This window comes from Lucilia cuprina, chromosome 5 (assembly GCF_022045245.1).
Source record: "Lucilia cuprina isolate Lc7/37 chromosome 5, ASM2204524v1, whole genome shotgun sequence".
In the NCBI taxonomy this organism is placed as follows: Eukaryota; Metazoa; Arthropoda; class Insecta; order Diptera; family Calliphoridae; genus Lucilia; species Lucilia cuprina.
This window is the reverse complement of record NC_060953.1, coordinates 44,687,213-44,700,114: the sequence shown is the minus strand read 5'-3', so window position 1 is coordinate 44,700,114 and position 12,902 is coordinate 44,687,213. Positions and strand designations below refer to the sequence as shown.

Genomic DNA, 12,902 nt, shown 5'->3' with positions numbered 1-12,902 from the left:
GAACTAGAACTGAACTAGAACTGAACTAGAACTGAACTAGAACTGAACTAGAACTGAACTAGAACTGAACTAGAACTGAACTAGAACTGAACTAGTACTGAACTTGAAAAAAGTTTCACTAAAATTCCAAATTTTTACTAATGTGCTGTTTCCAGATACCGAGCGAGTAGTTTGAGCACAAATTTTACTTGTATTTTGTTATTGTAATAAAAACAAAATACAAGTAAAATTTTAACTCAAACTACTCACACGTTATCCAGAAACAACACATAAAATCACATTTTCACCAAAAAGTCTCAAAAAAATATAAATTTTTAAAAAAATTTAATTTTTATCATAAATTTGTAATGACTCAATTTTCTCAATTTTTGTCACAATTAAAAAAAAAACTTTTTTAATTATATTATTTTAAAGAAATTAGTTGATTCACAACAATTTGAATTGCAAATACTATAAATTTCTGCTGCAGCTTAACACTTTCACGGCCGAGTTGTAAAATTTCGATTGCAGATTATATTTCTTTTCCACAATTTTATTTTTTAAACAAACACATTTATCATTTAATATTTTAACATATCACTTTTAAGTTTATTTCACCATCAACAACAAAAACAAATTTAAATCACAGTTTACTTCAAGAGCAAGGGAGCTGAGGCAGCAACATAAGGAGAGGCAACATAAGGAGATGCAACATAAGGAGAGGCAACATAAGGAGAAGCAGCTACGACAGGAGCAGCAGCATAAGCGGCAGGGAAGGCGGCAGAATGAGCAACAGAGTGGGCATTGTAGCTGGAGGCATAGGGAGCTACATAAGAAGCATGACCAACAACAGCGGCGGCAGGAGCTGTGTAAGCCAAGGGAGCGCTATAAGCCAAAGGAGCTACAACACCAGGTTTAGCGGCAGCAACAGCAAACAAAGCAAAGAAGCAGACAGCGATCTATAGGATGGTTAACCGACAGCAGTTAGAAATCCACTCGTTACTTGAAAATTATATTCTCAATTAAAATATATTTTTTTACTTACGAATTTGAACATGTTGATTTTGTTTGAGTAGTTTAGTTTAACGTTAAAATCTTAACTAGTTAATTTTAATATTTGAAGTGTTATTTATACTAAATTTAATTAATTGCATACATGTTACCTACAACCTACGAACAGTCATTGACTAAATTTTTTTTATGTTATGAACAAATTTTTGGCTTGAAAATTATCAGCACACTCTGACACACATACACACACACACACAAATTTACCAACAACACTGCGACCATCAAATAAAATAATTAAAAATTCTGGACATGTCTTACACCGACTCAAACAATGACTGACTATGATCATAAAATAATATACAAAAAAATAAAATAAAAATTGTTTGAGTAAATAACTGTGAGTTTTATTCATTTGTCTCTTAAGTTATAAAAAGACAGACACATTATGATGGGGATTTCTGGTCTAAACCTTAAAACTACCAACCCACCCCCACCTTATCAAACCCAATTGTAAGTCTGTCTGTTTGTTGCCTTCGAAATATTTATAAAATTTATTATTATGCGTAATTTGTTTTTATGACTTCTTAATCTACAACAACATGATATTCACTTCCAACAACCTCAATGATTATTGACATTTATGGTCGTTTACAGTAGTTATGGACTTAATTTAATATAAAAGTCTTCATTTTATGTGGTTTAAGTAACAAATTCAATTTGTACAACCATTAATCCACAAATCTTAAACAAAATGTTCAAATTCGTAAGTATTAAACAAAAAAAAATACCTAAAATTTTAATATTAAAATTAATTCCTTAATTATGTTGGTTTCCTTTCAGATCGCTGTCTGCTTCTTCGCTTTGTTGGCTGTTGCTGCCGCTAAACCCGGTTTGGTAGCTCCTTTAGCTTACTCTGCTCCCTTGACTTATGCCGCTGCTCCCGCTGTTGTTGGTCATGCTTCTTATGTAGCTCCTTATGCCTCTACCTACAATGCCCACCATATTGCTCACTCTGCTGCCTTCCCTGCCGCTTATGCTTCTGCTCCCGTAGTAGCTGCTCACTATGCCGCTGCTCCCGTTGTAAGTGCTGCTTATGCTGCTCCTCTTGCCACTCCCTTTGCCGCCCCTGTTTTGTTGAAGAAGTAAATTCGCTGAATATTTACAACATTTTTTAGACTGAAATAAAATAATTTAAAAATATTCGATACAAATTGTGTTTTTTGATTTCAACAATTTACAACAAAAATTTCAACTTTTACAAAATTACAAGGAACACTAGATCTGAAATAGAAATAAACTAGAACTAAACTACAACTAAAGTTCAACTGAACCACATGAACCAGAACTGAACGAGAACTGAACAAGAACTGAACTAAAACTGATCTAGAACTGAACTAGAACAGAACTAGAACTGAAGTAGAACTAAACTATAACCGAAGAAGAACTGAAGTTGAACTAAACTAAAACTGTAGAAGAACTGAAGTAGAACTAAACTAGAACTAAACTAGAACTAAACTAGAACTGAACTAGAACTAAACTAGAAATAAATTAAAACTAAACGAGAACTAAACTAGAACTGAACTAGAACTGAACTAGAACTGAACTAGAACTGAACTAAAACTTAAGTAGAACTGAACTAAAACTGAACTAGAACTGAACTAGAACTAAACTAGTACTAAACTAGAACTAAACTAGAACTAAACTAGAACTAAACTAGAACTAAACTAGAACTAAACTAGAACTAAACTAGAACTAAACTAGAACTGAACTAGAACTAAACTAGAACTGAACTAGAACTAAACAACAACTAAACTAGAAGTAAAATAGAACTGAACTACAACTGAACTAGAACTGAACTAGAACTGAACTAGAACTGAACTGAACTAGAACTGAACTAGAACTGAACTAGAACTGAACTAGAACTGAACTAGAACTGAACAAGAACTGAACTAGAACTGAACTAGAACTGAACTAGAACTGAACTAGAACTGAACTAGAACTGAACTAGAACTGATCTAGAACTGAACTAGAGCTATACTAAAACTATAAATAAAAAATAAAGCAACGACAACAAAATTTCGATTTATGTTATCATTTATTAAATCCAAGTTACTGATCTATTTCTTCAAGAAAAGAGGAGCGGCGGCAACAGGGGCAGCATGTACTACGGGAGCAGCGGCATAAGCGGCAGGGAAGGCAGCAGAGTGAGCAATATGGTGGGCATTGTAGGTGGAGGCATAAGGAGCTACGTAAGAAGCATGACCAACAACAGCGGGAGCAGCGGCATAAGTCAAAGGAGCGGAGTAAGCCAAGGGTGCGGTGTAAGCAGCGGCAACGGGAGCAGTATATGCCAAAGGAGCAACAACACCGGGTTTAGCAGCAGCCACAGCCAACAAAGCGAAAAAGCAGACAGCAATCTTTAATAAAAAAATAAAAAAAGTTAAAATATTTATTTTATTTTTTATATTAAAAATTATTTTTCAACTTACAAATTTGAACATTTTGATAAAGTTTAGGGTTTAGTGGACAAATAAAATTTGATATTTTTCATTAACAACACAGGCTTATTTATAGCAATAGGAAAGCACTGTACTGACCCTAATGAATATTAAATATTGAAACCGTTAAATTCACTTTAAATAAATAATGTAAGGTCAGGGTTAGCACCTATAAAACATTCATAAATTAAACACCTTCAAAATCAACAAACATAAATATAAACAAATATAGAAACAATTTTGAAACATTTTGTTTGGATTTTTCCAAAAATTTTGGAACTAATACATACAAAAATATTGTAAATTTGAACATGCATTAAAAAGCGTAGCAAACTTAACTGTTAATCCTAAGCATGTTTGGAATTTATAATTATCAACTTTGTTTCAAACAGGTAAGAAATTATAGTCGGGCGAAAAGACCATATAATACCCTATACCTTTTACAAAAATAAAATGTTATTCAGTTGCCATAATAAAGCATTTAAGTTGAATTGTACCTTATCTCAGATATACATACTTAAGCCGTTTATTGTTGAATAAAATTGTGCAATTGTGGAAATTTTGATGGTGGCTTTTCATAGGGGCTAGGGTGATATGAGGAGATATGAGTATACTAAACTAAATAGACTCAGAAAATGATTCTGAGTCGATTGGTATACTTTAATATTATTGTGTGTTACAAAAATCAGCAGAAACCCAATATATCCTCCCCACTAAAGTGGTGCAGTGTATAAAAATAAGTTTTGTGAATTTGGTATTTTAATGTTAAAATTAGGTGTTTTTATGCAACCCCAAAAGAACTATTTGAACGTTTACAGCTTTAAACTATAACAGAACTACAAAGAAATAGAACAGAACTGGAACTAGATCAGAACTAGCACAGAACTAAAACAGAACTAGAACAGAACTAAAGAAAACTAGAGAGAACTAGACAAAACTAGACATAACTAGAACAGAACTAGTACAGAACTAGAACAAAACTAGAACAGAACTAGAACAAAACTAGCACAGAACTAGAACAGAACTAGAACAGAACTAAAACAGAATTAGAACAGAACTAGACAAAACTTGACATAACTAGAACAGAACTAGAACTGAACTAGTACAGAACTAGAACTTAACTAGAACTGAACTAGAACTGAACTAGAACTGAACTAGAACTGAACTAGAACTGAACTAGAACTGAACTAGAACTGAACTAGAACTGAACTATTAAGAGTCTAACCTCAAGATTACTTGGAGTCAGTAAAAAGACGATTGCCTCCGCTCTCGCTTTCAAAGAGGACACTAAGTGACGACTGTCTTCATTCTTAATTACAAAGGACACATTCGTGACGAATGACCCAATACATACGAATTACAATCATCCAGGTGGTTAACTATTAGTGGAAATTACCGTCTTTTTATATTAATTGACTCTTTGTCGAACTGCTGGGTAAATATGTTTATTTCCTACATTACTTTACTGAGGACAGTATTATGTATGTTCATTTCAACCTTGTGGTGTTAGTTTATTTTTGTCCAGTAACATCCCTCTTCCCACACTTTTAGATTGCAAAACGATCAAAAATTAATATTAAACATATTAAATTCCAAACTTTTTAAATAATTTTGTTACATATTCTTAAAAATACATAACCTTTACTTTCACACTTCAAAACATGAATTTTAACGGTATTTATAAACAGTAGCCCCCAATTTAATATCTTTCATATATTCGTCATAACAACAAATGACAATTTAATATAATACGACCTTTAAACTGCCAACGTGTTAAGCATAGTTAATGAACAAACACTAGTTTTAATGGTTAAAACTTAAAACCAAAATAAGTATAAAAGACTTTAACTAAAACACAATCATTAACAATTACTAATTGTACAACCAAAACAAAACAACTTCAAACTTAATCAACATGTTCAAATTCGTAAGTTTTAAATATTGTCAAAACCTTAAAGGATCAATTGATTTTAATATAAAAATTCTTAATTATTTCTAGATCGCTGTCTGCTTCTTCGCTTTGTTGGCTGTTGCTGCCGCTAAACCCGGTTTGGTAGCTCCTTTGGCTTACTCTGCTCCCTTGACTTATGCCGCTGCTCCCGCTGTTGTTGGTCATGCTTCATATGTAGCTCCTTACGCCTCCACCTATAATGCCCACCATGTTGCTCACTCTGCTGCCTTCCCTGCCGCTTATGCTGCTGCTCCCGTAGTAGCTGCTCATTACGCTGCTGCTCCCGTTGTAAGTGCTGCTTATGCTGCTCCTCTTGCCACTCCCTTCGCCGCCCCCGTTTTGTTGAAGAAGTAGATTCAGAGAATTGAATTTTGAATAAATGAAACCAAAAATGTGATAAACCGATAAATGCTTAAGTGTTTTCTATTGTTTTTTTTGTTTCCTAATTGAGAGGATCTTTTAGATTTATTTCAGGGATTTAAGCATATAGTGCCGAAAAACGAAAATTTTCAGATTTACATAACATTGTTTAAAAGTAACATGTATTGACATCAAATTCAAAGACATACACTTAGGGGTTTGTTGGGATCGAAACCACGATAACCGGTCAACTAGAGCCTTTAAGCATATTAAATTTTCAAAATTAAAAATTATTTTTTCCCATATAGACTTCTCCTATACCCTCCTTAAAATACACCAACCAGCTCAGCATCATTTTTTGAGTCGATTTAGCTATGTCCGTTCGTCTGTCCGTCCATCCATCTGTCTGTCTGTCTGTCTGTCCGTCCAAACTACAGGTCACAATTTTGAAGATTATTCAATAAAATTTGGTACATGATCTTCTCTTATCCCAGGGACGAAGCCTATTGGTAAATGGTTAAGATCGGTCCATTATATCACCTGTTCCCCATACAACTAAACCCCGAATAGGGCTTGTAAACATTGTAATCAAACTACAGGTCGCAATTTTGGACGTAATTCCATGAAATTTGCAGATGATCTTCTATGGTACCGTGGACGAAATGGTTAACATCGGTACATTATTTCACCTAGCTCCCTTTCAACTGAACCCGCCAAATATAAGTTATAATTATATTTTAATACACGTATGTCGACAAAAAGATGCAAAACCAAGTTTTATACTAGCCTTGATGATCCTCATTAATTCTATAATTATTGGGCTTTATTTGACCCTAGCCTTTATAAAAAGCCCCCTTGAAAATTTTACTTAAATGTACGCAGTTTTATTCTACAATAAATAGATTAAGCATATCTAAGGCAAGGTACAATCTAACTTAAATGTTTTATTATGAAAACTACATCAGATCTTACATTTTGTGTAAGGGGTTAGGGGTATTAAATGGTCAGCCTCGCCCAACTATAACTTCTTACTTCTTTTTGTTTGGTATTTTTTCAAATAGCGATATTCTTCAATATGTCTGACGGAATTACTGAAAATTTGTAAACCAAAGATGTCTACGGTCTTCAGAAATTTTATTTCAACAAACATACAGACGGACAGACCAACATCCAGACACTGCAATGCGTTAGGAGCAACAAAAGTCATTCAAAATCAGGGAAATTTAATACCATACAAAATGAAAAGGAAAGATTTTTTAAATTCATCTTTGATTGTTCAAAATGAATCAAATTTTCGATCTGTATTCTCTCTCAATGTGTGATGGTTTCATTACATTTTGCGTATAGACGATCCCATCCGTACTATTCTACAAAAAATTTTGACAGATCATATAACTTGTGTGATCATGTAAAGCCTAGTAAAGAAGTATTTTTTGCGTCGAATCATTATTTGCGATATGGCAATGCGATCGTTTTGTAAGAGATCATATATGAATCACTACCAAACATAGGAATCGAAAGCAACGACAAATACCCATGACGATAAGCTAATGCTATATGAATTAAACAGAATAACACATTTCTTAACATTCTTTCCAAACACAGAGGCTTCGCTTAGTTGACACCTATACCTATAGTTACCAATAGTCTTGTCGTTTCTGGTTCAGTTCTAGTTCAGTTCTAGTTCAGTTCTAGTTCAGTTCTAGTTCAGTTCTAGTTCAGTTCTAGTTCAGTTCTGGTTCAGTTCTAGTTCAGTTCTAGTTTGTGTACAGTTCTAGTTTAGTTCTAGTTCAGTTCTAGGTTGTGTACAGTTCTAGTTTGAGTTTAGCTCTACTTCTGATTAATTTTAATTATTACCTATATAATTACAGAAAAAGTAAAACTATAAAAAAAATGTTTTAAGCTTATTTAAATTCTGTTTCTCTTTGCAACAAATTCTTTCATTTTCTAGTTTGTCTTTTTAATCCTATTGATTTTTTTATTTGCAGTTTATTTTCGTATTGTCCTTTTCTCTTTGAATTGCATTTTAGTTGTTAAAAATTTTCTCATTAAATTATCTTCTTCATCAATGAGATTATTCATTTCCGTTCTATTTTTTTTATTGTATTTCCATTTTTCTCATGCTTATTTCTTTAATTCTCTTCCCCTATACTTCTGTTTAAATTTTAACGCTTGCTGAACTGTTAATTTTGTCGCCATGTTATCAGTTTTTTTTTTAAGTTTTTAATATTCTTGCCTTTTTATTGCTGTTTTTGTGTTTTATTATAAAAACAAACGAACTACATTAACTACAGTTTTAAACAAGTGCTTTACAACAAAATTTGTAATATTCGCTAGACTGAGTTTTTTGGAGTAAAATTACCGGAAGTGGCATATAATAAAAAATTCAACTTGTATAAGTTTTATTTTGAATTGCACTCGCTCGGCCTTTAACATCCAAGGCATTGTGGGGGCAAAGAGGTCAGTCAGTATTGTAAATCAGTTAGACAAATTTGGTGTACATTTGATAAACATTATTCCATAAAAACTCATCATTGACACGTTCTGCATAACTTATCGAAATTTTATGGTTAATTAAAATGCCAAAGAGTTAACTCTAGCTAAAAGTATAAAAACCTTTAACTTTACCACAAACATTAACAATTACAAATTGTCAATCATACCTAAAACCTCCAAACTTTAATAAAATGTTCAAATTCGTAAGTTTTAATATATTTTAAATCCTTTCAAACATTATCTAATTTAATATGAAATTCCTTTTCCTTAGATCGCTGTCTGCTTCTTCGCTTTGTTGGCTGTTGCTGCCGCTAAACCCGGTTTAGTAGCTCCTTTGGCTTACTCTGCTCCCTTGACTTATGCCGCCGCTCCCGCTGTTGTTGGTCATGCTTCTTATGTAGCTCCTTATGCCTCCACCTACAATGCTCACCATATTGCTCACTCTGCTGCCTTCCCTGCTGCTTATGCTGCTGCTCCCGTTGTAGCTGCTCATTACGCCGCCGCTCCCGTAGTAAGCGCTGCTTATGCTGCTCCTCTTGCCACTCCCTTCGCCGCCCCCGTTTTGTTGAAGAAGTAAATCAGAGAATAGAATTTGAATAATAATAAATGACTTTAATACGATAGACTGAAAAAATTGTGATTTTTATTTTGTGGTAGGGCAATTTATCAGAAATCTATTTTTTGTGATCTGAACCTTAGAAATTTAACTCTTTTTTCCTTTTCTTTTACCAAAAGTTTAGTTGATCAGTTAAAGTCAGATCGGGTTATGATTTCTAGGGTTTTCATTTGGTCTTATATTACATTGTCATGATCACTTTTTGATATAAAACTTAATGATCTTGAACATTTAGAGATTTCATATTAATGTCGATTTTTTAATAATGACTTAAGTGATTAGTTCAATTGGAGTATTGCTTTAGAACCTATATTGGTTGGTCGCTCAGACTGCAACAGATACAGACAAGGGTCCTTTTGGTCCCTTTGTAATATCTGTGAGTAAAGAAGAAAAGGAAAGAGAACGCTGTATTAAGAGACAGAAGTGATGAGGCATTAAAGCTAGATATTAGTACAGAGATTAAAATGGACAGAGAGTGAGAGATCAGAAACGTAAGAAGATAGAGTCTTGGACACAAAGAAGTACTATTTGAGTTTATTTCATCAAATCAATCGCAATGCCTGACGAAGACGTTTAAGTTATCTATTCTAATCCCAGATAACTCTTATGTGTCTTCCAGAAAACGATGTCTCAGATATCGGAGTCGGATGTCTCCTAAAGCAGGACACTGACAAAGAAGTTGTTCGATTTTTTTCTTAATCTTGACAGCTTCTACAGCAGTCGTTGTAGGGTCAACCAAGTCTCATTACGTGGTTACCAAACTTACAGTGTCCTGTGATGATAGCTATAGTTTTACTAAGTTTGGATCGTCCATATCTAAGAAGTTGATCGAAACGATCCTTAGAGAGAGAGAGTTCATAGAATATGTTATATATGAGAATCGGAGTATCACCGAAGTGATCTATGTCAAAGTCAAGCAACAGTGAACCCGTTTTCGCCTTGTCTCGTACCCATACGAGTAGATCTTCACTTTATCCCAAATTGAAGGGTTATTTTTACTTGATTTTTATGAAAATTTTTAATGATAAGTTTCGATATAGATACAGATCGCTTTTTGCTTAAAAAGTGATCTCTGATCTTATCTATTATATCAATGTTAAAATTTACATCCGATTTTAGAGATTTAATATAAATTTTAGCTATTCTTTTTTAAGAATTTACATCCGATTTTAAGGTTATATTATAAATATTAAATTTTGATCGAATACTAAATTGATCGTAGATCTTTCGTAATTTATTAATTGGAACGTTGTTTAGTGATCTAATTTAAAGTTGCAAACGTTGAGCCAATGTATAGTGAAATACTGGAACACTTTATATTCAAACATTTTAGAAGCGTTCTTGGGAATTATTAGATAATAGTATAATTTTTATTGTATCTTGTTAGTCAATTGCTGACGATATTAATCTTATCTATCCAATATTATCTATAAAGCATATGACATGGTTGTCTTGTTTAATTGCACAATGAAAAAGTTAAAAACTTAATTTTTAGATTAGAATAAGTATTATGGATGAGTAAATATAGCGTTTCTATTTAGACGGTTAACACTGTAGATGATTTGAAATAAAAAAACATTAGATACTTATTAAGTTTAAGGAAATAATAACAATATGTATATTGAATATGTTAAAAAAATTGAATTTGCATTTAAAACAATTATAAAGTAGTGCATATCTATCACAATTATAAAAAAATATACATTTATATTTCTTTTAAACTATAAATAAAATATCAAAATTCAATTTTCCTTTCACTAATCATCCAATTTTAATTCATGGTCTCCTAAAGACGTGACATGTTTGAAATACATAATAACGCTTAAGAAAAACAAATTGTCAACATTTGTTTCGAGTATAAAAGACTTGCATTCCGTCAGTAAAGATAACAATTACTTATTGTACAACTAAACAAAACACAAAACTTAACAAAATGTTCAAATTCGTAAGTTTTAAAAGATTCTAGTTTTGAAAATAAGCTAAATATTTGATTATATTCTCAGATCGCTGTCTGCTTCTTCGCTTTGTTGGCTGTTGCCGCTGCTAAACCCGGTGTTGTTGCTCCTTTGGCCTACACTGCTCCCGTAGCTGCTGCTTACACCGCTCCTTTGACTTATGCTGCTGCTCCCGCTGTTGTTGGTCATGCTTCTTATGTTGCTCCTTATGCCTCAACCTATAACGCCCACACCGTTGCCCACTCTGCTGCCTTCCCTGCCGCTTATGCTGCTGCTCCAGTTGTAGCTGCTGCCCCTGTTGCTGCTCCAGTTGTACGTGCCGCTTATGCTGCCACTCCTGTAGTACACGCCGCCCCTGTTGCCGCTCCTCTTTTGTTGAAGAAATAGATTAGAGAATTAAAAGGATTTGCATCAATAAAGAATTAATGACGAATTGAAATATTGTTAAACGCTTTTGTAGTTTTAGATAGTCGAATGGTCTAAAAACAAAACCAGAATGAAGTAGAATTGAACTAGAACTGAAGTAGAACTTAACTAGAACTGAACTAGAACTGAACTAGAACTGAACTAGAACTGAACTAGAACTGAACTAGAACTGAACTAGAACTGAACTAGAACTGAACTAGAACTGAACTAGAACTGAACTAGAACTGAACTAGAACTGAACTAGAACTGAACTAGAACTGAACTAGAACTGAACTAGAACTGAACTAGAACTGAACTAGAACTGAACTAGAACTGAACAAAAACTGAACTAGAACTGATCTAGAATTGAACAAGAAGTGAACTAGAACTGAATTAGAACTGAACTAGTTTCTTATTGAATAAACAGTTAACTAAATTTACTCAGGTCTCAGCACATTCTAAAAAAATCATTTTATCAACCCTGACCTATTTCAATTAATTTATATTCTAATTAATGTTACATAATTTGTTTACTTAAAAAAACTGTGATTGTTTTTAAAAAGTCACAGTACCCAACAATTATATGACTCATAAAATTGAAAGTGATTAACTTATTTATCCACCAACACTTCTAAAATAACAAAAGAATTTTAATAAAATTCCTAATCGTTTTTAACTTTATTTACTTCTTAAACATTTGAACTTACATATATTTAAACAAATTGCTGACCAAGGGCTCTTTTTGTTTAAACGACCAACCAAAAGTTGGAGGTCGTGCTTGACATAAATAATTAATTTTTAAATTACAAATTACTAATATTTACATACACACATATAAACACATGAAGTAAGTTTATTGGTTTTTGAGAGAATAGTAAATTCATTACTTAAAATTGTTTCAAAAGTATAAAAGTCATAACATTGCAGATATTCCATAACAATTACTAATTGTATACAACAAACCAAACAACTTTAAACAAAATCAAAATGTTCAAATTCGTAAGTTTTAAGATTTTTTAAAAAACTTTTTATTAACAATCTATTAATTGAATTAATTTGTAAATTTACAGATCGCTGTCTGCTTCTTCGCTTTGTTGGCTGTTGCTGCCGCTAAACCCGGTGTTGTAGCTCCTTTGGCTTATACTGCTCCTGTTGCCGCTGCTTACACTTCTCCCTTGGCCTACTCTGCTCCTTTGACTTATGCTGCTGCTCCCTCCGCCGCTGTTGTTGGTCATGCTTCTTACGTTGCTCCTTATGCTTCCACCTATAATGCCCACCATATTGCTCACTCTGCTGCTTTCCCTGCCGCTTATGCTTCTGCTCCAGTTGTAGCCGCTGCCCCTGTTGCTACTCCCTTCGCTACACCACTTTTCTTGAAAAAGTAAATCAGAGAACTGAATTGTTGAACTGAAATAAATCTAATGATTTGAAAGACTGAACAAAAATTGGTATTTGATTTTCTTTTTACAAATCTTGCTTTTGGATGTATCATTCATGGAGCATTCAAGTTCTAATATAGTACATATAGACTAGACTATAGACTAAACTATAGACTAGACTATAAACTAGACTATAGACTAGACTATAGACTAGACTATAGACTAGACTATAGACTAGACTATAGACTAGAC

General features: G+C 33.0%; 7 protein-coding genes across 7 annotated transcripts; 5 read left to right on the top strand and 2 right to left on the bottom strand.

The window, feature by feature from the left end:
• Positions 1 to 559: 559 nt before the first annotated feature.
• LOC111683340 (cuticle protein 38-like) lies at positions 560 to 1,138 on the bottom strand. The gene is made up of 2 exons (XM_023445410.2): positions 1,025 to 1,138; positions 560 to 938 (listed from the first exon to the last, which is right to left on the bottom strand). Exons 1-2 carry the CDS (start codon positions 1,034 to 1,036, stop codon positions 630 to 632), a joined length of 321 nt encoding a protein of 106 aa, XP_023301178.2. The 5' UTR covers positions 1,037 to 1,138; the 3' UTR covers positions 560 to 629.
• A 488-nt stretch (positions 1,139 to 1,626) lies between these two features.
• Positions 1,627 to 2,201, top strand: LOC111683342 (pupal cuticle protein C1B-like). The gene is made up of 2 exons (XM_023445412.2): positions 1,627 to 1,753; positions 1,831 to 2,201. The coding sequence occupies exons 1-2, from the start codon at positions 1,742 to 1,744 to the stop codon at positions 2,134 to 2,136; spliced, it is 318 nt and encodes a 105-aa protein (XP_023301180.2). The 5' UTR covers positions 1,627 to 1,741; the 3' UTR covers positions 2,137 to 2,201.
• An 865-nt stretch (positions 2,202 to 3,066) lies between these two features.
• LOC124420147 (pupal cuticle protein C1B-like) lies at positions 3,067 to 3,519 on the bottom strand. The gene is made up of 2 exons (XM_046952225.1): positions 3,480 to 3,519; positions 3,067 to 3,407 (listed from the first exon to the last, which is right to left on the bottom strand). Exons 1-2 carry the CDS (start codon positions 3,489 to 3,491, stop codon positions 3,108 to 3,110), a joined length of 312 nt encoding a protein of 103 aa, XP_046808181.1. The 5' UTR covers positions 3,492 to 3,519; the 3' UTR covers positions 3,067 to 3,107.
• A 1,852-nt stretch (positions 3,520 to 5,371) lies between these two features.
• On the top strand, positions 5,372 to 5,848 carry LOC111683343 (cuticle protein 38-like). The gene is made up of 2 exons (XM_023445413.2): positions 5,372 to 5,415; positions 5,488 to 5,848. The coding sequence occupies exons 1-2, from the start codon at positions 5,404 to 5,406 to the stop codon at positions 5,791 to 5,793; spliced, it is 318 nt and encodes a 105-aa protein (XP_023301181.1). The 5' UTR covers positions 5,372 to 5,403; the 3' UTR covers positions 5,794 to 5,848.
• Positions 5,849 to 8,379: 2,531 nt separating this feature from the next.
• LOC111683349 (cuticle protein 38-like) lies at positions 8,380 to 8,917 on the top strand. Its single transcript, XM_023445419.2, has 2 exons — positions 8,380 to 8,498; positions 8,567 to 8,917. Exons 1-2 carry the CDS (start codon positions 8,487 to 8,489, stop codon positions 8,870 to 8,872), a joined length of 318 nt encoding a protein of 105 aa, XP_023301187.2. The 5' UTR covers positions 8,380 to 8,486; the 3' UTR covers positions 8,873 to 8,917.
• Positions 8,918 to 10,814: 1,897 nt separating this feature from the next.
• On the top strand, positions 10,815 to 11,293 carry LOC124420113 (cuticle protein 16.5-like). The gene is made up of 2 exons (XM_046952063.1): positions 10,815 to 10,856; positions 10,915 to 11,293. Exons 1-2 carry the CDS (start codon positions 10,845 to 10,847, stop codon positions 11,251 to 11,253), a joined length of 351 nt encoding a protein of 116 aa, XP_046808019.1. The 5' UTR covers positions 10,815 to 10,844; the 3' UTR covers positions 11,254 to 11,293.
• A 936-nt stretch (positions 11,294 to 12,229) lies between these two features.
• Positions 12,230 to 12,710, top strand: LOC111683347 (cuticle protein 16.5-like). Its single transcript, XM_023445417.2, has 2 exons — positions 12,230 to 12,270; positions 12,342 to 12,710. Exons 1-2 carry the CDS (start codon positions 12,259 to 12,261, stop codon positions 12,654 to 12,656), a joined length of 327 nt encoding a protein of 108 aa, XP_023301185.2. The 5' UTR covers positions 12,230 to 12,258; the 3' UTR covers positions 12,657 to 12,710.
• Positions 12,711 to 12,902: the final 192 nt, after the last annotated feature.